Source organism: Schistocerca americana, chromosome 7 (genome assembly GCF_021461395.2).
Source record: "Schistocerca americana isolate TAMUIC-IGC-003095 chromosome 7, iqSchAmer2.1, whole genome shotgun sequence".
Taxonomy (NCBI): domain Eukaryota; kingdom Metazoa; phylum Arthropoda; class Insecta; order Orthoptera; family Acrididae; genus Schistocerca; species Schistocerca americana.
The window spans coordinates 78,082,327-78,107,164 of record NC_060125.1 but is presented as its reverse complement, the minus strand read 5'-3'; the positions used below and the strand labels follow the sequence as shown (position 1 = coordinate 78,107,164).

General features: G+C 42.2%; 1 protein-coding gene across 2 annotated transcripts in view; it reads left to right on the top strand.

Annotated features, from left to right (window-relative positions):
* Nucleotides 1–24,838, top strand: part of LOC124622081 (phosphatidylinositol 4-phosphate 3-kinase C2 domain-containing subunit alpha) — a 242,435-nt gene that overhangs the window by 33,911 nt on the left and 183,686 nt on the right. For both annotated transcript variants that reach the window (XM_047147657.1, XM_047147656.1), the window contains one exon: nucleotides 12,992–13,861. In XM_047147657.1, the coding sequence (XP_047003613.1) occupies nucleotides 12,992–13,861 (870 nt within the window). The remainder of the gene's footprint in view (nucleotides 1–12,991; nucleotides 13,862–24,838) is intronic.

Here is a 24,838-nt window from a genome sequence, read left to right as displayed (position 1 = left end):
TGCTCATTTTGGATTTGTACTTAAATACATATAAATTTTTGAAAATGAGTCCATCATTTAGAATAACCCTATATTTGAAACTGTAGAAGTGCATGATGTAGAGTAGGATTACATCTAGAAACAGGAACTTTCCATGTTAGGCCTTTGGGAGTGACTCCAATACACAAGCAGGATCAAGAAACAATGTGTGGGACCTCAGTTTTAACAGTGCAAAAGCGTGCTTAAAAAAATGGGTGTAATATGTGATAAGATTCATCATGGCAAGGGTGGAGAGTTTTGAGTGTTAGAAATGGTGAGAGTGGCAAAAAAGACAAGCAGAGGGTAGAAAAGATAGAAAAATGGAAGAAAAGCAAGGGAAAAAAGTCAGAAAAATTGGTACAAAAATGATGAGAACAGCCTCTTTTTAACAAGAGTTAATGAGTGGGCGAGAATTTCCCACCAGAAAAGTGGTCTATATGATATGAAAAAAGACTGGAAAAGAAAAAATCAACAAGCAAAGTCATGAAAATAGACAAAATTTTAAAAACAGGGTAAAGAGAAAGTCATAGAAGAAAATGTAAACTACTTTCCTTGGCAAATTTAGTAATCTAGGAGATGGCAGTAAGTCAGAGTAGTTTGGAAAAAAACAAATACGCAGAAAAGTAAAAGAATTATGTATAAACAAGGTAAGTGGAGGGTAGGAAAGAAAATAGTTGTCAGATTTCTGAATAAATTGGCGAAAAAAGATGAGTGGGAGAAGTGAACTGTAAACAAATTGCTATATGTAAATTCATAAGTTATAATGGACCCATCTAGGTGCACAGAAATCAGTACTAGAAAAGATTTAGGGGCAAAGCATTGATTAATCGTGGTGATATAGATAAATAAACAAACAGGTTAGTACATGAGGTAGAAAACAGGTGACAATTTGAACAAGACAGATGACAACTGACAAGAGGGTAACATACGAGGTGTGGCTAGAAAAAAACCGGACTAGTACTGGTGAAACAATAAAACGAATGCAATAAGGCTGAAAGTCGCGTGGCCTGTCACATGACTCTCGCTCCGCCTACTGCTCGAGTTTCATCTGCCTCCTGCACTCAATCTGCCCGTGGCGTCTGTTTTAAGTAGTTGACGTTTTGTCTGTGCTTCGGAAAATGTTGAGTGTACAGAAAGAACAACGTGTTAACATCAAATTTTGTTTCAAACTAGGAAAATCTGCAAGTGAAACGTTTGTAATGTTACAACAAGTGTACGGCGATGATTGTTTATCGCGAACACAAGTGTTTGAGTGGTTTAAACGATTTAAAGATGGCCGTGAAGACACCAGTGATGACACTCGCACTGGCAGACCGTTGTCAGCAAAAACTGATGCAAACATTGAAAAAATCGGTAAACTTGTTCGACAAGATCGCCGTTTAACAATCAGAGCAGTGTCTGAGTTAACAGGAGTTGACAAGGAAAGTGTTAGGCAGATTCTTCATGAAAGTTTCAACATGAACAAAGTGTGTTCAAAAATGGTTCCAAAGTGTCTCACAATTGAACAGAAGGAACGCCGAAGAATGATTTGTTCTGACATCCTGGAAAACATTGAAAGTGATCCCACCTTCTTACAAAATGTTATTACTTGCGATGAATCGTGGTTTTTTACTTACGATCCCGAAACTAAACGCCAATCGATGCATTGGAAAACTCCTGGTTCTCCACGACAAAAAAAGCACGAATGTCAAAATCGAAATTCAAGGCAATGATGATTGTTTTTTTTTTGGCATCAAAGGGATTGTGCACATTGATTGGGTACCAGAGGGACAAACAGTGAATCAGCATTACTACATTAGCGTCCTGGCTACCCTACGTGAGCGAGTACGGAGAAAACGGAACGATTTGTGGAGAAAAAAAGTCATGGATCCTTCACCAAGACAATGCCTCAGCTCACAGTGCGTTGTCAGTGAAGACGTTTTTGGCAAAACACAACAATCCCATCTTAGATCATCCACCCTACTCACCTGATTTGGCCCCCTGTGACTTTTTTCTTTTCCCTAAAGTCAAGTCAGCTTTGAAAGGAACTAGATTTGAGACTGTTGAAGCAGTAAAAGAAAAAGCGACGGAAGTAATGTATGGACTTACCGAAAATGATCTGCAGCATTTGCTATGAACAGTGGAAAATTCGTATGGAGCGGTGTAGAGACCGAGGAGGAGAGTACATTGAAGGAGATAACATGAAATTGTAAATAATTGTAAATAAATGTTTTTTCCAGCATCAGTCCGATTTTTTTCTAGCCGCACCTCGTAAGAAGCAATGATGGCCACAGGGCTAATATAATAATGGAAATAATCAATTTTTGACAATATAATGTAATTGTGTAGATAAAAAAGTCTCTCACCAAACAGCGGCAGGAAAACATGTGAAAGGAGGTTAAGCTTTCAGAGCCAGTGGCTCCTTCTTCCAGCAGAAGGGTTGAAAGGGAAGGAAGAGGACTAGAGAGGTTTAGCAAATGTGGTACATTTTGGAGAAGGGTAAGGCCATGGGAACCAGGATGGCTCCTTCCTGCAGTAACCTTTTCGTGGCTCGCTTGGAGGGGCTTTCCTGGGATCCATAACCCTTCAGTCCCTGGTTTGGTTTAGATACATTGATGACATTTTTGCCATATGGGCTCACGGTGAGGCTGACCAGTTAAAATTCGTAGAATCCCTAAATACCTTCTCCCAATTAAATTTCACAGGGTCCTATTCTGAATCCCATGCCACTTTCCTTGATGTTGATCTCGTCCTCACCAAAAGTCAGCTACACACATCTGTCCACATTAAACCTGCTTACAAACAACACTACTTACATTTTGACAGCTGCCATGCTTTCCATGTCAAATGTTCCCTCCCATGCAGCCTAGGCTTTTGAGGCAAACGTAGGTGTTCAGATGCAGATTCTTTACAGCAATACACCTCCATTCTCACCTCAGCCTTCACTGGACATAATTACCCTACCAGCCTATTTCAAAAGAAGATTTCCCAGACCATCACATCCAATCTTGGTTTTGCTGATCCCTCCAAAAAACAATTCTGGGGCACACCACATGTCACTCCATAGTATCCTGGTCTTGAATGTATTAATCAGCTATTTCGACAAGGTGACTTCCTAAAATTGTACCGTGGAATTCTGTCGGAGATTTTGCCCATCACACTTACAATAACTATTCGTTGCCCTCCCAATCTCCGCAATATTATTGTCAGACTGTATGCTCCTTTGCACCCCTCTCCCTGCACTGTTTCTCATACCCCTGTGACTGCCCCTGCTGCAAGACTTGCCCCATGCACCCTCCTACCACCACCTATACCAGCACTGTAACTGGCAAAACATATGCTATCAAAGGGAGAGCCACCTGTTAATTGATCCATGTTGTATATCAGCTGTTATGTAAACACTGTTTGGCGTTTTACATCGGTGTGACTACCACCAAGTTAGCAGTTAGGATGAATGGGCGTAGGCAGAGGGTGTATAGTGGCAACACAAAATATCCTGTCACAGAGCATGGTCAACAACATGAATTGTCACCTCAGTGCCTGATTCACTACATGTGCCATCTGGACTCTTCCCCAGATACCATTTTCTCAGAGGTCCGCAGGTGGGAACTAGTGCCCCAACATGTCCTTGGTTCTCGCCACCCACGTGGCCTTAATTAACATTAATTTCTTCCATTTCAGCATTTCTTCACAGTAACTACTACTTTCTTCACTCTGTTTTAGTTTTCGACATCCTTCATGTTCTGGCCTGTCTATTTTTCACTGTTACATGCAACGTGCTTAGCTTCTCACACTTATTAACTTGTGCAGGATGTTTTATCACTATTCTGTGTTTTTGCATATTACCCTATCTTCCACCTGTAAGCTCTCAGGTTTTCAAATACCATCTGATGCAGTTCCCAACAATCAGTCTTTCCTTCTCAACCCATCCAGTAAGCCTTCCCTGACCTGCAGTTCTGTGTGACTTCTCCAAAGTCTACCACTTTTCCTAAACCTTTCCAGTCCTTTTCCTTCATCCCTCTTCCTTCCCCTTCAATCCTTCTGCTGAAGGAGGAGGCAGCTTGGAGGGGCTTGCATAAGTATAACCGTCTTTTATATGAGTGTGTTTTCCTGCTGCCACTTCATGAGTAGATTTTTTTTTTTTAATTTATTTTTAACCTTCGAGTTATATATTGACTATTATCAGTTATTCACTTCAGATAGTTTGATTCCTCTCTCCAAAATCTGTCTCACTGTTAATATTACATCTTTGTGGTGTAATGCACCATATTATAATGTAAATGTTGTTCTCTGTTGGAATTCATTGCATGATATTTGACAGTTTTTGTGAAAAGAGATTGTCTGTTTCCTGCATCTTACATGTTTAAGCTGTCGCATTAACTAGAAGTTTTCTATTGGACACCTCACCATTTTGCTAGTCTGAAATATCACTCACCACTTCCTTCATAAAATATGTTCTTCATTAGTTGACGCCGGCCTGGGTGGCCGAGCGGCTCTAGGCGCTACAGTCTGGAACCGCGTGACCACTACGGTCGCAGGTTCGAATCCTGCCTCTGGCATGGATATGTGTGATGTCCTTAGGTTAGTTAGGTTTAACTAGTTCTAAGTTCTAGGGGACTGATGACCTCAGAAGTTAAGTCCCATAGTGCTCAGAGCCATTTGAACCATTAGTTGACCATTATAAACCAGTTCCTTCAGAAAGTAGTATATTATATTTACCATGTAGTTAACTTATTATTTCTTACTTGCAGTTGCCAAAGCAATGCGTATAACAAAATGTTTTGTGTTTCGTAATTTGTTCATGCATCTTTCAAATGTATATTGAGCTGTGTTTCTCCCTGTGTGTGTGTGTGTGTGTGTGTGTGTGTGTGTGAGAGAGAGAGAGAGAGAGAGAGAGAGAAGAATACTGTGGCCAAAAGCTATATGTGAGTGTCTTTTAATTGTGCCTGTCTGCAACTTGACGTGTCTTTTTTATAGTATGTAGCAATTTATCTTTTCTTATATTGTTGATATTCCTACCTAGAGTTTCCATTGTTTGAAACATGAAAATATATGTTTTTGTCAGATTTTTTGACAGTTCAATGTTGACAGTTCTTTACTGACAAAGACACACTTTTTTACATTTTGTAACTATAAAAAGTATTGTACTTACAAAAACATGACAGGAAAAAATATGCAATAAATGCAATATGGTCATCCCTTCCAGCTAGACATCACTTAATATTGGCAATTAGCCAAAACAGGCCTTTTGTGTAAAATATTAAAAATATATTTCCTTATTGCAGCTAATTTTGGAGCATTCATTTTCATTGTGTCTTATACTGATGTATAATGTGTTAAGTGTCCAATGGAATATGGAGTATTTAAATAATTTATGACCTTATACAGGGCACACAAAGTTCACAGATGCCAGTGGTGTGCAGTGTGGTGGATGGAAGGAGGATAACAGTGATGAAAGTTTTCTCATAGTTCAATGTGCGTAGACCATCCAGTGTTACATAACTTTTTGCATTGGAAGATATTACCATAAACTGATAGCGACTTTCAAAGAAACATTTCAGGTATCTTGTCGATATGCCACACTTCGACTCAATATTTTGAGAATATTTTGCCACCCTACAGTATTAGCAGCTATTTTTAAATGTATTTGGAGGCCATAAATGCATTGTAGCTTTCTTAAAATTTGCCCACTTGTATGTAGTAAAACCTAGTATTTATTTAAAACATTTACTACTACTACTACTACTACTACTATTATTACTAGACACAATTGGTCTCTGACTTTGTGTGTTTCGTAGTCACTATTTTCATTGTTAAATGTAGCCCCCTTATGCTTGCTTGTGAAGTAACGGTAATGGCATTCATCATAATTACAGACACTTCAGTTTCCTATATTTAGGAGATGACAGCTTGCGTCTTTCATTCAAAATGGTTTTTAACAAGTGTAATTGACTCTAAGAAATTCTCCTTTTCCTTGAAGAGTTCTCTCTGTGTTAGAACATTTTCCCCTGTTAGCTTGTTATTCCTGTTCAGTTTTATTAATTACAATCCTTCCATTTGTGTAAATTGTGCTGTTTCAGCTTCACATGGTCTTTATTTTTGTATTTTCTCAGCTCACTGCTAGTTCTTGAATTGTAAATCTCTGATATATTTGTTGTTGCCAGGTCATACCTGAGTGTTTTAATATTTACTAAAATAATTTCTTATATAATAACTTTTCTTCCTGCCTTTATGGAGTGAGACTAACATTTCATGCTTACTCCCTTCCTAGCTGCTGGACCCCCCTGCGGGTCCGGGGATTAGAATAGGCCCGCGGTATTCCTGCCTGTCGTAAGAGGCGACTAAAAGGAGTCCATCCCCCTCACGGGGGTAGTTAGCGCCTGCGTCCGGAGACGGACGGTTCCACGACCTATCATCGTGGTCCTTTTGGTTTTTCACTTCTCGTTTCTTCCTTCCTTTTGTTGGTTCCTTTCTTTGCTCTTCTCCACCTCACTGTCTTCCTTACTCTTTCCCTTGCCTTCTCCTTGCCTTCTCATTGCCTTTTTCTCCTTGCCTTCTCATTGCCTTTTTCTCCTTGCCTTCTCATTGCCTTTTTCTCCTTGCCTTCTCATTGCCTTCTTCTCCTTGCCTTCTTATTGCCTTCTTCCCCTTGCTTTCTCATTGCCTTCTTCTCCTTGCCTTCTCTGGTCTCCGCCTCGGCGTTTGAGACAGTCTGTCCTCTTTCTCCCTCTCTCTCTTCTTTTTCCTCTTCTTCCTTCCTCCCTGTGCGTGCCTGAAGGCCGACCCACGCGTTCGCACGCGTAGCCGGTGACGGGGTAACGCGTAAGTCCCCGCCCTGGGTAGACATGTAAGGCACGCGCGTACCCCCTGGTAAAGGCCAGGCCCGGGGAGGGGTGATTGCCTGAGCTGATACCTTCTGACCATGCCGATTGGTCCCTCCGTCTGTTTCTCGGGAGGTGTGACCTGAGGTGTAAACATTCACCTAAGGCGGGAGTGCCCTCTGAGAGGGTCCCCACAAGGAAGGAGCGCGCCATCGGAGACGCTGGCAATCATGGGGGATTCCTCCGCAATGGATTCTACTCCATCTCTTTCGACTTCGACCCAAAAACGGAAACGTGACCAGCCAACAGTGACAAAAGTACTACCGCCTGCCCCACAGTTCCTCGTAGTTTCTCGAACTGAGGACGGAAAGGATTTTTCCTCTGTCAACCCTTTCGTTATTCAGAAGGGCGTAGATGCCATCGCCGGATCTGTCAAATCCTGTACCAGGTTGCGTAACGGCACCTTATTACTGGAAACTGAGAATGCCTTTCAGGCACAAAAACTGCTTCGGGCCACCCTCCTGTACACTTTCCCTGTCCGGGTGGAGGCCCACCGAACTTTGAATTCGTCTCGTGGTGTGGTCTATACTGGCTCCCTCGACGGATTGACTGACGAGGAGCTTCAATCATTCCTCGCTGAGCAGGGCGTGACGGCTGTCCATAGGGTCATGAAAAAGGTCAACAATGACCTTGTACCGACCCGGACAATTTTCTTGACCTTCGATAGTGTTAAGCTGCCATCGCGCATCAAGGCGGGCTACGAGGTTATTTCTGTTCGCCCATATATCCCGACACCTACGCGCTGCTACCAGTGTCAGCGTTTCAATCACACTCGACAGTCTTGTTCCAATGCGGCTAAATGTGTCACCTGTGGCAGGGATGCCCATGAGGGTGACTGTCCACCTCCGTCTCCTCGTTGTGTGAACTGTCAGGGTGACCATGCAGCATCCTCCCGCGACTGTCCTGTCTATAAGGAAGAACGCTGTATCCAGGAAATTCGGGTCAAAGAGAAAGTGTCCACCTCGGCTGCTCGCAAGCTATTGGCTAGTAGGAAGCCCACGCTGCTCCCAGCGGGGAAATACAGTACTGTCCTCGCCTCTCCTCGGACTACCCGGGAGGTAGCAACCCAGACATGCGATCTGACCTTCAGCACCACGGTCGTCCGTTCGGCCAGTGCTAAGATCGCGCGGTCGACGTCTCCTCTTCCTCCCATCACCCCACAGACACGAGCACCTTCTTCAGCTTCTGCTAAAACGAAGACACCGAAGTCAGATGCACGGGCCTTCAAGAAGGAACCATCCCGTGCAGACTTCCTCCGTACCTCGACCTCACAGCCTTCGACCGGTACTTCCACTACACGTCCTTCCAAAAAGGCGCATAGGAAGCACAGTTCTCCTTCCCCGCCACGGCGCATTTCTTCTCTTGCGCCACCCAGCGGCTGCCGCCCCAGGCCGTCATCCGTTTCGCCTGGCCGCACCGCTGGTCGCCGTACATCTGGCCGTTCACTGGCGGAGGAAGCTCCCCCTCTCGGCCATCCTCCCGAGATGGCCGATGACCCTATAGACCCAATGGACGATGACTGTCCGCCTACTGATAGCGGCGGCAGTGCTCGCTCGAAGCCAGGCCCTAAGCGGCCTTCGAGGTGACCACTTCTCTCATCTTTCTTTTCTTACGATGGCACTTATTCACTGGAATATTCGCAGCATTCGCTCCAACCGAGAGGACTTGAAGTTGCTGCTCCGCTTGCACCGTCCGCTTGTCGTAGCCCTCCAGGAAACGAAGCTACGCCCATGCGATCAAATTGCCTTGGCACACTACACCTCTGTGCGTTTTGACCTACCCCCTGTGGTAGGTATCCCAGCTCATGGAGGGGTTATGTTGCTGGTCCGGGATGATATTTACTACGATCCCATCACGTTGCACACCGGCCTGCAGGCAGTTGCCATCCGCATTACTCTCCCCACTTTTACGTTTTCCTTTTGTACCGTTTACACTCCATCGTCATCTGCCGTTACCAGGGCAGACGTGATGCAACTTATTGCTCAGCTACCTGCACCATTTTTGTTAACTGGAGACTTCAATGCCCACCATCCCCTTTGGGGCTCTCCAGCATCCTGCCCGAGGGGCTCCTTGTTAGCAGACCTTTTCAACCAGCTCGATCTTGTCTGCCTCAATACTGGCGCCCCTACTTTTCTTTCGGACACATCTCACACCTATTCCCATTTAGACCTCTCTATATGTACTCCCCAACTTGCACGCCGGTTTGAGTGGTATGCACTTTCTGATACATATTCGAGCGACCACTTCCCGTGTGTTATCCATCTCCTGCAGCATACCCCATCTCCGTGCTTCTCTAATTGGACCATCTCCAAGGCAGACTGGGGGCTCTTCTCTTCCAGGGCGACCTTTCAGGATCAAACCTTTACAAGCTGCGATCGTCAGGTCGCACACCTCACGGAAGTCATTCTCGCTGCTGCTGAATATTCCATCCCTCACCCTACTTCTTCTCCACGTCGCGTACCGGTCCCCTGGTGGACCGCAGCATGTAGAGACGCTTTACGTGCTCGTCGACGTGCTTTACGCACCTTTAAGCGCCACCCTACAGTGGCGAATTGTATTAATTATAAACGATTACGTGCTCAGTGTCGTCGTATTATTAAAGAAAGCAAGAAAGCCAGCTGGGCTGCTTTCACAAGCACCTTCAACAGTTCTACTCCTTCTTCTGTTGTCTGGGGTAGCCTGCGCCGGCTATCTGGCACTAAGGTCCACTCCCCAGTTTCTGGCTTGAAGGTCGCGAATGAAGTCCTTGTGGCCCCTGAGGCTGTCTCCAATGCCTTCGGCCGCTTTTTCGCCGAGGTTTCGAGCTCCGCTCATTACCACCCTGCCTTCCTCCCCCGCAAACAGGCAGAGGAGGCTACGCCACCTGACTTCCGCTCCTCGAATTGTGAAAGTTATAATGCCCCATTCACCATGCGGGAACTCGAAACCGCACTTGGCCGATCACGGTCCTCCGCTCCAGGGCCTGATTCTATTCATATTCAGATGCTGAAGAACCTTTCTCCTGCGGGTAAAGGTTTTCTTCTTCGTACATACAATCGCATCTGGATTGAGGGACATGTTCCCGCATGCTGGCGCGAGTCTATTGTTGTCCCGATTCCTAAGCCGGGGAAGGACAAGCACTTGCCTTCCAGTTATCGACCTATCTCGCTTACCAGCTGTGTCTGTAAAGTGATGGAGCGAATGGTTAACTCTCGATTGGTTTGGCTGCTCGAGTCTCGACGCCTACTTACCAATGTACAATGTGGATTTCGAAGGCGCCGCTCTGCTGTTGACCATCTGGTTACCTTGTCGACCTTCATTATGAATAACTTCTTGCGGAAGCGCCCGACCGCGGCTGTGTTCTTTGATTTGGAGAAGGCTTACGACACCTGTTGGAGGGCGGGCATTCTCCGCACCATGCATACATGGGGCTTTCGCGGTCGCCTCCCTCTTTTTATTCATTCCTTTTTAATGGATCGACAGTTTCGGGTACGTGTGGGTTCTGTCCTGTCCGACACCTTTCGCCAGGAGAATGGGGTGCCACAGGGCTCAGTTTTGAGCGTCGCTCTCTTCGCCATCGCGATCAATCCAATAATGGATTGCCTCCCAGCTGATGTATCAGGCTCCCTTTTCGTGGACGATTTTACCATCTATTGCAGCGCGCAGTGTACACGTGTCCTGGAGCGCTGTCTTCAGCGTTCTCTTGACCGTCTTTACTCCTGGAGTGTCGCCAATGGCTTCCGTTTTTCTGCGGAGAAGACGGTCTGTATTAACTTCTGGCGCTACAAAGAGTTTCTCCCACCGTCCTTACGACTCGGTCCCGTCGCTCTCCCACTCGTGGAGACAATCAAATTTTTAGGCCTTACCTTTGACAGGAAACTTAGCTGGTCTCCACATGTGTCATATTTGGCCGCCCGTTGTACCCGTTCTTTAAATGTCCTCCGTGTTCTCAGTGGTATGTCGTGGGGAGCGGATCGAACCGTCCTACTTCGTCTATATCGGTCGATCGTCCGCTCCAAGCTGGATTATGGGAGCTTCGTATACTCCTCTGCACGGCCATCCATCTTACGCCGCCTCAACTCCATACAACATCGGGGTTTACGACTTGCGATCGGAGCATTTTATACCAGTCCCGTAGAGAGTCTTCATGCTGACGCTGGCGAATTGCCACTCACCTACCGGCGCGATATACTGCTTTGTCGGTATGCCTGTCGGCTACTGTCAATGCCCGACCATCCGTCATATCGTTCCTTTTTTGACGACTCTCTTGACCTTCAATACGGGTTGTACGTCTCTGCCTTGCTACCCCCTGGAGTTCGCTTTCGTCGCCTCCTTCAACACCTTCATTTTTCACTCCCTGCAACCTTTCGAGTGGGCGAGAGCCGCACGCCACCTTGGCTCCAGGCTCAGGTCCGCGTTCACCTCGACCTCAGCTCGCTCCCAAAAGAGGTCACCCCCGGTTCGGTCTACCACTCCCGTTTTTTGGAACTTCGTTCGAAGTTCAACAACATGACTTTCATTTATACAGATGGCTCTAAGACCAATGAAGGGGTCGGGTGTTCCTTTATTGTCGGGGCACAAAGTTTCCAATACCGGCTCCATGGCCATTGTTCGGTCTTCACAGCTGAGCTCTTTGCCCTCTACCAGGCTGTTCTTTACATCTGCCGCCACCGACATTCTGCTTATGTCATCTGCTCAGATTCCCTGAGCGCCATCCAGAGCCTCAGTGATCCGTACCCGGTTCACCCTTTCGTACACCGGATCCAACGCTCTCTTCAGCAGCTGGTGGACGTCGGTACGCCGGTTAGCTTTATGTGGGTTCCTGGCCATGTCGGTATCCCTGGGAACGAAGCTGCAGATGCCGCGGCCAAGGCTGCGGTCCTCCAGCCTCGGACAGCTTCTTGTTGTGTCCCTTCGTCCGATTTTAGCAGGGTCATTTGTCGGCGCGTTGTGTCGCTGTGGCATGCCGATTGGGCTGCACTTACCGACAACAAGCTTCGGGCCTTAAAACCTCTTCCCGTGGCTTGGACGTCCTCCTCACGCCCTTCTCGGCGGGAGGAGGTCGTTTTAGCAAGGTTAAGAATTGGACACTGCCGGTTCAGCCATCGCCATCTGCTGACGGCTGCGCCGGCGCCGTTCTGCCCATGTGGGCACTTGCTGACGGTTAGACACATTTTAATGTCCTGTCCTGATCTTAACACACTGCGCCTCGATCTTAACCTGCCTAATACTTTCGATGCCATTTTAGCGGATGACCCACGAGCAGCTGCTCGTGTTCTTTGTTTTATCAATTTGACACACCTCGCTAAGGACATTTGATGATGTTTTTTAATCCTATGCCTGTCAGTCTGTCTTTTATTGTGTTTTCCCTTTTAGTTGTTGTTGTCAACTTGTGCCTCGCAGTGCATTTTTAGAGTAGTCAGGGCGCTAATGACCATTGAAGTTGTGCGCCCGAAAACCACAAAAAACAAAAAAAAAACAAACTAGCTGCTGGAAAACGTTGCAGTTTCTCTGTGTTAATTGTTGCCCTGCAGGTTTTATAGAACTTAAAAGGTTTACTGTTATTGCATTGTCCTTTAAATTTGAAAGCTTCCCTGTGTTAAGGCTGAGTTAATGCATTAGATTTTGGGTATTGTTAAGATTAAAAGAAACAGAGCAATAGAACAATTCCCTATTGGTCTGGAAAACCATTGCTATAAAATCACGAGTCTTCCAAATTTTATCCTGCATACTAAATTGAACTTACTGTTGGATACATACACTCTATGTTAGGGTCAACTGAAACAAAGATTATCTTGTTGTTGTTGTCCTCTTGAAGAAGAAAATATGGAAATTATAGAATCAAAGGTGTATTAGTAGAAATCAGCAGTGACAGAAAACAGAAGGTAAAAAACTGAACAAGTTTGTATAGCATTTTTTTTTGGGTTATGATATAAACAGATCTTTTAAATTGGTGTAGATGAAATAAAAGAAAGTTAATATAATACTGAATATTTTTTACTGTTGGATATCCGGTGTCCAGTACAGTTTTCTAGTATTCACTTCATTACTGTCACGCTTAGTGTTCAGTAATGTGTTTCTGGATCCTCATCAAATGGCAATAATTTTATTTTGTTTTGTGTGTGATTTTTCAGAAACTGAACTTACGGTACCAACTGCTGATGGAATGCCAGTGCAGCAAATGGAATGTACAGAGATAAAGTCACGGCCCCGGCCCGGCTCCTTCAACACTGGTCGGCCCCGAGTGCCAAGATTGCCACCGCCTCCCCCTGCAGTACAGCGTCGTAACAGCACGACAAACTCTTCAGTGGATGACAGGAGTGATTCACAGGACCTGATATCATTTAGCAGCCCATCGCCTCCAGATCGAAGTAGCTGTGGTCTCGATCTCGAATCTCTGGTGTCAGACACCGACCGGCCTACCTTCGAGCGTAGCCAGAGTGTTGTTCCACAGATGAGACTGTCTTCATCATCGAGTGTATCATCACCTTTTGTACCATCCATTCCGCATGGATATCCAAAAAGTGGTTCTAAAGCAGATACTATACATTCATATCACCCTTTGCAGCACTCACCTCAGCAACAAAGCCATTTACAGCCAAGGTCAGGGTTTCTTGGTTTTTCCTACAGAACAGCATTATCTGAAGATAGCCCTGTTTATAACACAGTCATTCCTGTAGTAAACAAGTCAGATTTCTCTGTGCAGCAAGTGTTTGATCCAGTGAGAACTTTTTCTCAAGCAGTACCTGGTGTCCATAAAGGTGTGTCAGGAACTGGAGATTCATCAAATTTCAATGTTCTGAAGGTCATAGAGAAGAAAGACAATAGTAACTTAATTGACCTCCAGTCATATGACAGCAAGGAAGAGGAATCTGTAGACAAAACATTAGTGAGAGTTAGTGTCCTCGAAGCATTTGACCCATTATTGAGTGATGTTCATGTCAAGTACAATGAATTAAACAGAACTTCTGAAACAGATATGTCAGGCGCTGATTCAAAAAATGGTAAGTAATAATTTACAGTTTATAAACTATTAAAGAAATGTTTGGTGAAATAATTTTTCTGTAATTCTTTTAACTGAATATGTTCATGCTATTGTGTCCAGTTGAAGTATGCTTTAACACTAAAATAGCTTATTCAGTTGTACACTGAAGAGCCAAAGAAACTGGCACACCTGTAGGGCCCCCGCAAGCACGCAGAAGTGCCACGTCATGTTGTGGCATGGACTCAACTAATGTCTGAAGTAGTACTGGGGAGAACTGACAACATGAATCCAGCAGAGCCGTCCATAAATCTGTAAGAGTACTAGGAGGTGGAGATCTCTTCTGAACAGCGTGTTGCAAGACATCCTAGATATACTCAGTAGTGTTCGTGTCTGGGGCATTTGGTGGCCAGCAGAAGTGTTTAAACTCATAAGAGTGTTCATGCAGCTACTCTGCAGCAGTTTTGTGAGAGTGGCGTGTCGCATTGTCATGCTGGAATTGCCCAAGTCTTTCTGAATGCACAATGGACATGAATGGATGCAGGTGATCAGACAGGAAGGTTACGTACGTGTCACATGTCAGTCATATCTAGACGTATCAAGGATCCCATATCACTCCAACTGCATACGTTCCACACCATTACAGAGCCTCCACCAGCTTGAACAATCTCCTGCTGACATAAAGGTCCATGGATTCATGAGGTTGTCTCCATAGCTGTACATGTCCATCCACTCAATATAATTTGAAACTAGACTCGTCTGACAAGGCAATATGTTTTCAGTCATCAACAGTTCAATGTTGGTGTTGATGGGGTCAGGTGAGATGTAAAGCTTTGTGTCGTGCCGTCATGAAGAGCACACGAGTGGACCTTCAGTTCCAAAAGCCCATATCGATGATGTTTCATTTAATGTTTAACTGGCTGATGCTTGTTGATGGCCCAGCATTGAAATCTGCAGCAGTTTGCAGAAGTAGATACGTTCTGTCATGTTGAACGATTCTCTTCAGTTCTTGTTGGTCCAGTCCTTGCAAGATCTTTTTCCAGCTGCAGTCATATTGGAGATTGATATTTTACCAGATTCCTGATAGTCACAGTACACTTGTGAAATGGTCACACGGGAAAATCCCCATGTCATCACTACATCAGAAATGCTGTGTCCCATTTTCCATGCGCCGACACGACATTCGAACTTAATTTAATCTTGATAACCTGCCATTGTAGCAGTAGTAACCAATCTAACAACTGTGCCAGACACTTGTCTTTTTATATAGGCGTTGCTGACTGCGATGCTGTATTCAGCATGTTTACATATCTCTCTATTTGACTATGCATGCCTATACCAGTTTCTTTGGAGCTTCAGTGTATATAATGTACTCTAATTCTGTTTAGTGAAAGTGTTTCCTTACAGAAAGCTGAAATGACTATTCATCTTGTAACTAAGGGACACCACTAGTGTAAAATTAGTGACATTTTCCTTGTTTATGCTGCAGTTGTTAGACAACATATATATGTCTAACACAAGATGTGTAGATTCTTTCCTACTAATTACAGCATAATTAAGGTAAAATGTCACTTTGTCAAATTGGTATTTACTGTTTATATTCTGTTCGTAGGGGGGTTAGGTTGGAATCCCAGTACACATATACTGATTTAGATTAGGACATTCATTTTGTTTATAAATGGATTTCATTCATTCTTTATGTTCTGTAGATCCCATTAAAGAAGGGAACCTACAGGGTTGTGAAATAAGTAGGTAAGCTTTAACAAAAGTCAGCAAAATCATAGCTTAATCTATATACTGCATTAACAATAAATTTCCACAACTCTTTCATGACTAAATTATTTACAGAACTTCTTATGAGCGCTTTATTAGGCTAATAAACCACTCATAAAAAGTAGTTTAAATCTTGAAAGTGGCATACTAGCCCAAAGGTAGGAAAAAATTAGTGGGGACCATTGTTTCCACTCAACTGTGGAATAACTCAACTCAGGAATTTCAAAAAAAGTTGTTGCTTATTTTTAAGAACAAAAACAACTTTAATATTACTTCCACATGTACTAAGTTCTGTATTCCTTTGAGGTGACTAAGGTGATGTACCATGGAAGCATGGTTTATACATAATGGCACATGATAGCTGCTGCACATATTCATTCTTTTTCTTTGTTCTTTCTGCTGCATCCTCTGTTCGTGTCACCTTTCTTGGGCAAGTGGGTTCCAACTTCTGCAGACAAACTTCATCTGGAACTCCAGACACACATCTTTTCAGTGTTTGGAAATCTACTGTCCTCCTTAAGACTTGAGAAGCCAGAGATGAGCTATCAAAAAGTTAAGACAGTCTGCTTCTGTCTTCTCAAGCTTCCATAAAGGCCTCGTGTAGGAATTAACAACTGCCAAATCTATTAGAAAGAAAAACAGTTTCTGTCACCACTTCAGTGGATGATGACCTACAGTGTACAATACCCACAGCTGATCAAATCTATCAATTCCTCCCATTATTTTGTTAAACTCTGCCACAGTCAAAGTAGCAGAATACTTCACTGCTGCTACCATCTTTATTCATTCGCAAAGCATCGATGTTTTTGGGATGTTGTTGTTTGATAATATACGCAGAGGTTGACTATCGTGCCACTTGACTGCTGTAGCGCGTGACCCAACTGCAAATTCAGATTCTCCTCTACTAACTTTCTAATTTTTTTCAGTGTGTCTGGCAAATCCTTCCTGTTTGAACAATAGTTTCATAGTCTTAAAGGCCAATGAGACTGTAGCTCTTCCATTATTTGATATGTTGTAAAATTATGAGCAAATACCAGCAAACTTTTGCTTCCGACCATTAAATTTATTAGTGTAAGCATGTAATCTTTAATCAGTGAAAATTCAGACCCATCATCTTTCTTTTTTTTCCAGTGTAGGTGTGTAAGTTTATAGTGTACCTATTCTGTGCGTCAGCTAGACACTACACTTTATAGCCATACTAGACTGGTTTCTTTGGCATATATTGTTTTAGTGTTGAACATCGCTTGAAGGCCACTTTACATTTGTCAGCTGCCAAAACGTGGTGGTTTGTACCCTTCATACAGTTTCTTTGACAGAGCACCTATGACAGGTTGGATTTGTGCAACATATCATATCCCAGTTGTACTGTTTTGACATGTGCTGCTGTCATTGCAATGCATATTCTCAACAAGTTTTTGTACTGATGCTTTGTCGTCACTGAGGAGATAACAGGTACACAGTGGATAGGATCAATACTCCAATAATTTGAGTTGAAACTAGTGTATACCCATCAAAATAAGCATTCCCATAAAAGTTTTTACCTCAGCAATGGTGATGTCCTGCCAGTTGGAAGTTACCTTACTTGTTTTCTTTCTTGACCTCACCACGCACCTTTCCTGTTTCGCATATAAGTTCACATGATTTGCAAATGTATAGCAACAGATCTTTTATAAATAAAGATTGGAAATATATTATTACATTATCAGACTTGGAGAGATTCACCACATATTCTGTACTTTCTTCTAATTTTACTGGAAGATTTTTCAATATAAGAAATATTCTCACTCCATGTGTTAACAGTAGGAGAAAATGTGGAAATAGCTCTTTCTGGGATCAAGTTCAATACACTTGGATAACAAAGAGACATGATTCCCATTTCTCCATGTGCTATTGTTGGATCAAAATCGTCATTATCTGGTACCATACTGTTATCATTAATTTCATTAGGTCTGTCAAGTGTGCCCGGTGAATTGATGTCTTTATCAGAAGTGGAGTCAGTGTCAAAACGTGAACCTTCTACATCTCCTGATAAGGAGTGCAAAATTCTGAGAAATTTTTCCCGGTGTCAGTCTAGTCATTCCAAACAGTGAGATATATATATTGGACACTACATTCATTACATAGCTGCACACTTTGCACCACACAGAGCTCAATGGGACAGCAGAGGCTGTGTGGTGTGGACTGGGTGGTTTTTTAGGCTAGAGGGTCTCGGGGAAATGCAAAAAGAGCTTCAGTCTCAAAGGGTGCAGGTTGAACTTTGGAAGAACATACAGGAACCATCAGCATAACAGTTGTAAACTGTTGTAGCTGTGTTGGGAAAGTACCAGAGCTCCAAGCGCTAATAGAAAGCACTGATGCTCAAATCGTTACAGGCACTGAAAGCAGGTTAAAGCTGCAGATAAGTTCAACTGAAGTTTTTGTGAAGAACCTAACCGTGTTTGGAAAGCATGGGTAAACACCGTCAGCGGTGGCGCGTTTGTTGCTATTAGAAGTAGTTTATCTTGTAGCAGAATTGAAGCTGATAGTTCTTCTGAGTTAGTATGGGCAGAGGTCATTCTTGCCAACTGGAATAAAATAATAACTGGATCTTTTACCGACCTCCCAACACAGATGATACAATTGATGAAAGATTCAAGGAATACTTTAGTTTAGTTTCAGACATTTAGCCTGGTGACTTTAATTTACCCTCAATGTGTCATTGAGAATACATGTTTAAACCCAGAGGTACGCATGAATCATCATCCAAAATTGTGCTAAATGCATTCTCTGAAAATTATTTTGAGCGGTTAGTTCTTGAGCCCATGCGGACAGTAAATGTTTGTGAAAACACACTTGACTTCTTAGCAGCAAATAAACCTGAGCTAATAACAAGCATTAAAACGGATACAGGGATTACTGAACACAGGGTTATCATAGCGAGATTGAATATTGTAACCCCAAATCCTTCAAAAATAAACGAAAAATATACCTGTTCTAAAAAGCAGATAAAAATTCACTTGACACCTTCCTGAGACACAATCTCTACTCTTTCCAAAATAACAATGTAAATGTAGACCAGATGTGGCTTGAATTCAAAGAAATAGTATTGACAGCAATTGAGATATTTATACCAAATAAATCAACAAATGATGGAGCTGACCCCCCTTGGTACACAAAACAGGCCAGAACACTGTTGCAGAAACAATGAAAAAAAGCATGCCAAATTTAAACAAATGCAAAATCTCTAAGATTGACGATTTTTTTACAGAAGTTTGAAATTTTCCACGGACCTCAATGCGAGATGCTTATAATCGTTTGCGCAATGAAACTTAACTCAAAACCTGGCAGAAAATCCAGAGAGATACTGGTTGTACGTACAGTATACTAGAGGCAAAATAAAGTTAGTGTCTTCTCTGGGCAATAGCAATGGAAATACTATCAACAACAATGCTGCGAAAGCAGAGTTACTAAATACAGGCTTTCAAATTCCTTCTTCAGAGAATATGAAGTAAGTATTTCAGGATTTGAATCAAGAACAGCTGCCAACATGAGTAACTTAGAAGTGTATATCCTCGAAGTAGTGAAGCAACTTGAATCATGTAATAAAAGCAAGCCTTCTGATCCAGACTGTATACCAATTAGGTTCCTTTTGGAGTTGCTGATGCATTAGCTCCATACTTAACAATCATATACAACCGTTCTATCAATGAAAGATCTGTACCCAAAGATTGTAAAGTTGCACAAGTCACACAAATATCAAGAAAGGTAGTAGGAGTAATCCACGAAATTGCAGGCCGATATCATTAACATTGATAAGCAGCAGGATTTTGGAACATATAGAGTGTTCGAACATTATGAATTACCTTGAAAAGAACAGTCTATTGACACAGTCACCACAGATTTATAAAACGTCATTCTTGTGAAACACAACTATTTCTTCACACACACGAAGTGTTGCAAGCTATTGACAAGGAATTTCTAATTGATTCCGTATTCTAGATTTCCAAAAGCATTTTGACACTATACTACACAAGTGGCTTGTAGTGGAATTGTGTGCTTATGGAATATCGTCTCAGTTATGTGACTGGATTTGTGATTTCCTGCCAGAGAAGTCACAGTTCATAGTTACTGACGGAAAGTCATCAAGTAAAACAGAAGTGATTTCTGGTGTTCCCCAAGGCTTTGTTATGGTCTGTCTGCTGTTCCTTACCTACATAAACAATTTAGGAGACAATCTGAGGAGCCGTCTTTAAGTTGTTTGCAGACAGTCCTGTCATTTATTGTCTAGAAAACTCATCAGAAGATCAAAACAAATTGCAAAATGACTTAGAAAATCTATCTGAATGGTTCAAAAATTGGCAATTGACCCTAAATGAAGAAAAGTGTGAGGACATCCACATGAGTGCTAAAAAGAATCTATTAAACTGTGGTTACACGATAAATCGGTCGAAGCTAAAGGCCACAAATTCAACTAAATACCTAGGAATTACAGTTACAAATTATTTAAATTGAAAAGAACACACAGAAAATGTTGTGGGGAAGGCAAGCCAAAGATTACGTTTTATTGGCAGAACACTTAAAAAATGTAAAAGATCTACTAAAGAGGCTGCCTATACCACGCTTACCTGTCCTCTTTTGGAGTACTGCTGTGCGGTCTATGATCCGTACCAGGTATGATTAATGGATTACATAGAGAGAAAGTTCAAAGAACAGCAGCATGTTTTGTATTAGTGCAAAATAGGATAGGGAGTGTCACAAGCATTATACAGGATTTGGGGTGTACACCATTAAAACAGACTTTTTTCGCTGCAGCAGAATCTTCTCACTAAATTTCAATCACCAACTTTCTCTTCTGAATGTGAAAATATTTTGTTCGTGCTGACCTACATAGGGAGACACGGTCATTATAATAAAATAAGGGAAATCAGAGCTAGCTTGCATGGAAAGATAGAGGTGTTTGTTTTTTCCACGCGCTGTTTGAGACTGGAACAACAGAGAATTATTGCGAAGGGGGTTTGATGAACTCTCTGCCAGGCACTTAAGTGTGATTTTCAGAGTATCTGTGTAGACATAGATGTAGATGTTGAAAAGACTGTCACAAAATGAGCTCTCAGCCACCATCCACCAAGGCCTTTGCTGAAGGGGAGGAAAAAAAAAAAAAAAAACACACACACACACACACACACACACACACAGACAGACAGACAGACAGACAGACAGAGAGAGAGAGAGAGAGAGAGAGAGAGAGAGAGAGAGAGAGAGAGAGAGAGCTCACCCATGACCACAGACATTTTTGTTATTGTTATTATTATAATGCAAAGCTAGATGTTAAAAAGAATTCAGTTTATATAACTGAACTGACCATTAAAAATGCCTGAAAATCATCTGAATTTTCTTCTTCCTCTGTGTCATCATCATTCTCCTCTTCATGTATAAGGTGGCCTTAACTCATCAAGAATGTTACTTAAGCTGCTTTTCTTGAAAGTTTTAACAAAAGCCTCTTCTCACTTTATACTATGACTGTTTTATCCTCTGATGCATGTGTTTATTTGTAGATTATTTTAAAGCTCCATTTTATTTGAATTCATTTTGGGTTTCATCCATCATTCATTTGTTCCATTCTTCTCTTATGCACACTTTAAATGGGTTATTTATCATGACATCAGGGGATTGCAATTGTGAAACAAGTCCTCCTGGAACAACAGAAAGCTCTGTATTTCCTTGTTTCAATTTCTTTTTCACAAAATTTTTCAAATGTCTATTGAACTGATCTAGTACAAAAAGAGAACTCTCTTTCAATGAAGCACCTTTCCCTCTCTCTCACTCTCTGTTAATTCATAATTTCATTGCAGCCTCATCCATCCAACTGTTGCCATGTAAGTAAACACCAACACCTGGCAGTGTTTCCAAAGATTTTGGCATTGTTTTGCACTTGAAAATTATCATTGGATTAAGTCAGCACATGACGAAATGACAACAGTTTTGTGCCATTAGTTAAAACTTCTGGGCTGAGAGGCTGTGGTCGATCTGCAAAACATCTTCTTCCTGACGTTTCATTGCCAACTGCAGGCAACATCTTCCGAGGTGAGTCAGTGATTGGCTGCCAGGCCATGGAGGTCCCGATTGTAGAGGGCACCACCGTACATCACTTGGGGCCGACTGTACATCTCTCTCTGACTAATGTCATTATTCTCGATTGAAGATAATTGATTGGCACATCATTGGTGCAAAGTCGACTGCCATATCTTGTCTAACTTTAAGCCTTCCTTTTTTCTGTTAAAATTATTGTAATGTTTCTGAGTCTTTATAGCTTCCCTATACATATGTGCTCATAATAATGCGATGTTCTGGCTAGCATGCTCTTCTCATTAAATCTTATTTTGTGATCACCATCTTTAAAAACGTATTCTGCTACAGCTGATTTGTCGGTGTGTCCCCGTCAACAGTTCCTTTTGTGTTTGATTAAGTAGGTATTGATACTTCTTTTCATTGTTCCATTATAAACCTTCCCACAGCTGCATGAATTTTATACACCCCCAGGAGTTGCTAAGGGGTGCTGTGCGTCTTTTGCCAATCTTAAACACTCACTAACCTTCTTGGTGGGTCTAAAGATTGTTTCAACTTGAAACTAGACCAAAACTTTCCCAATACAGTCTGTAACATTGTGAATAAATGTAAGAACAACTTTTCCAGCTGACAGTTGTTGCTGAATGTTGTCAGACACTTTTCTTCTGGGATGAAGTGCGTGATTTATCTTGTTGACAGCATATCCATTTTTTTAAAAGCTGTTCGCAGATGATTTAGTTCATATTGCAAATAAACTGGCTCACGGATCTTATTAGCTTTGTCCACCATTGTTTTAATGACACCTCTCTTCTGCCTGGGAAGATGGTTCGAAACCTTATGGAGGTAATGGTCAGCATGTGTATCTTTTCTATAGGGCATAAAGTGTATGGAAAAGATACACATACCAACCATTACCTCCATAAGGAATTGAACCATCATCCCAGGCAGAAGAGAGGTGTCATTAAAACATTGGTGGGCAGAGCTAATAAGATCTGTGAGCCATTTTATTTGCAAGATGAACTTAATCATTTGTGAATGGCTTTTAAGAAAAATGGTAATCTGACAAAGAGATAAATCGAGCACTTCACCTCAGAAGAAAAGTGTCTGACAACATTCAGCAACAACAACTGTCAGCTGGAAAAGTTTTTCTTACATTTATTCTCAATGTTACGGACCGTATTGGGAAAATTCTGGCCAAGTTTCATGTTGATACACTCTTTAGACCCACCAGGAAGGTGAGTGAGTGTTCAAGATCAGTGAAAGACACACAACACCTCTTAGCAACTCCTGGAGTGTGTAAAATTTGTGTAGCTGTGGGAAGGTTTATATTGGAACAAAGAAGTGTCAATACGTGCTTAACCGAACAAAAAAGGCACTGTCGACTGGGACATACCGACAAATTAGCTGTAGCGGAACATGTTTTAAATACGGTGATCGTGAAATAAAATTTAATGAGATGAGCGTGCTAGTCAGAACATAAATTCAGAAACACCACACTAATTTTAATAGAAAAGAGGAAGGCTTAAAGTTAGATAAGATAAGGCTGTCACCTCTGCACCAACGATAGGACAATCAATTACCTTCAATCGAGAATAATGACATTAGTCAGAGAGAGATGTACAGTCGGCCCCATATGATGTATGGTGGTGCCCACTATGCTCTCTATATAATCTGGACCTCCATGGCCTGCAGCCAGTCGTTGACTCATGTCGGAAGATATTACCCACAGTTGGCAATGAAATGTCAGGAAGTAGTAGTTCCACAGATCGATCACGGCCTCTCAGCCCGGAAGTTTTAACTAATGAAGTTGCTGACTGTGAGAGCCTACACGCTATGAACAGTTCTGTCCATTATCTCATGTTTGCTTGTTTTTATAGTTACAGTTTTAGCACCTTCCATGGAAACGGTTCTGTTACTTGGCACATTAAATGTCAGAGGAGTTTCATCCATATTCACTATTTGGCTTAGTTCCACACTGGTTTTCTATCAGTGTTGAATAACAAAGTGATAGGAAGATAATATTTTCTCTTCCTAATCTTGTGGCACTTCCCGAGATTTTTGTTTTGGTTCACATGCTATATCCATGGAACTTCATAAACCTGTAGCACTAACCAACTTCATGCTTAAAGTCTCTTAAGTTCCACTGTAGCGCTACATTCTGAGCATCTATTTGAAACATTTTTGTATTAATTCCAGTGGCTTTTTGAAGGTGTCCTTGACTCCATTTCAATACATCATCATCTAGTTTTGGCCATTTTGCATTCAGTCTTCTATTTGCACATTTAGTCTTCCTCATTTTTTTCCATTCCCCTTTAATAGCCGGTCAATTGCGAATGGTTTTTTATGTACGTGGAATGCTGAAATTCCACTCAGCTGCCGTTTCCATGTTCTTCTGCTTATGCTATTACTTTTAATTTGTAGCTCACATCATATGAATGCTTTTTATTTTTTTTCTGTTATGGAAATAGCTACTAACAAAAATATTGTGCTTTTACCTACACCAGAAATCACTTTTAATTACAGTTCACTGGCACCGTAGACTGCAGTGATGGATCATAGGTTAGACAGTGTACTGGGTTTTGTGATGGCAGGGCGGGGAGGAGACAGTGTTAGCAAGCTTGTGAATCCTTGCTGCTCATGCTTGCCGCATCAGAGCACTCCTGCTGCCAGTTGAATCCATTGTTGCCTGATAGAGATAGGTTTCCTGCAGCATCGAATATAAGGCCATTTTTAAGACTGACGGGAATTTTAAATCAAGCACTGAACATTTTTATTTTTATTTTAATTTTGAGCATAAGACACACATGAATTTTGGAGGCAAGTTTTTAAAGAAAAAGTGAGTCTTATAGTCCATAAAATATGACAAATAGTTCCCATTACCTTATCCTGCAACATATCTGTGATTTTCATTGAAAGTTAGCTTATACAGACACTGTATGTTTCCTTGGTAAATGTAAAAGTAGATAAATATAATGCAGTTCTTTCCACGCACAAAAGAATAGCACAGAGTTTAAAGAAAGAAAGAAAAAGTAAAAAAAGCTTTTGCCATTAAAATAATTGCTCTGTTTCACTCGGAAACAGTGCTGATACGTTGATTGACTAACAATATAAATGAACAGCAGCTTCTACACACCAGTTTGACAAATTCACAGTTAATACACTATAAAAAGATGGCAGCACA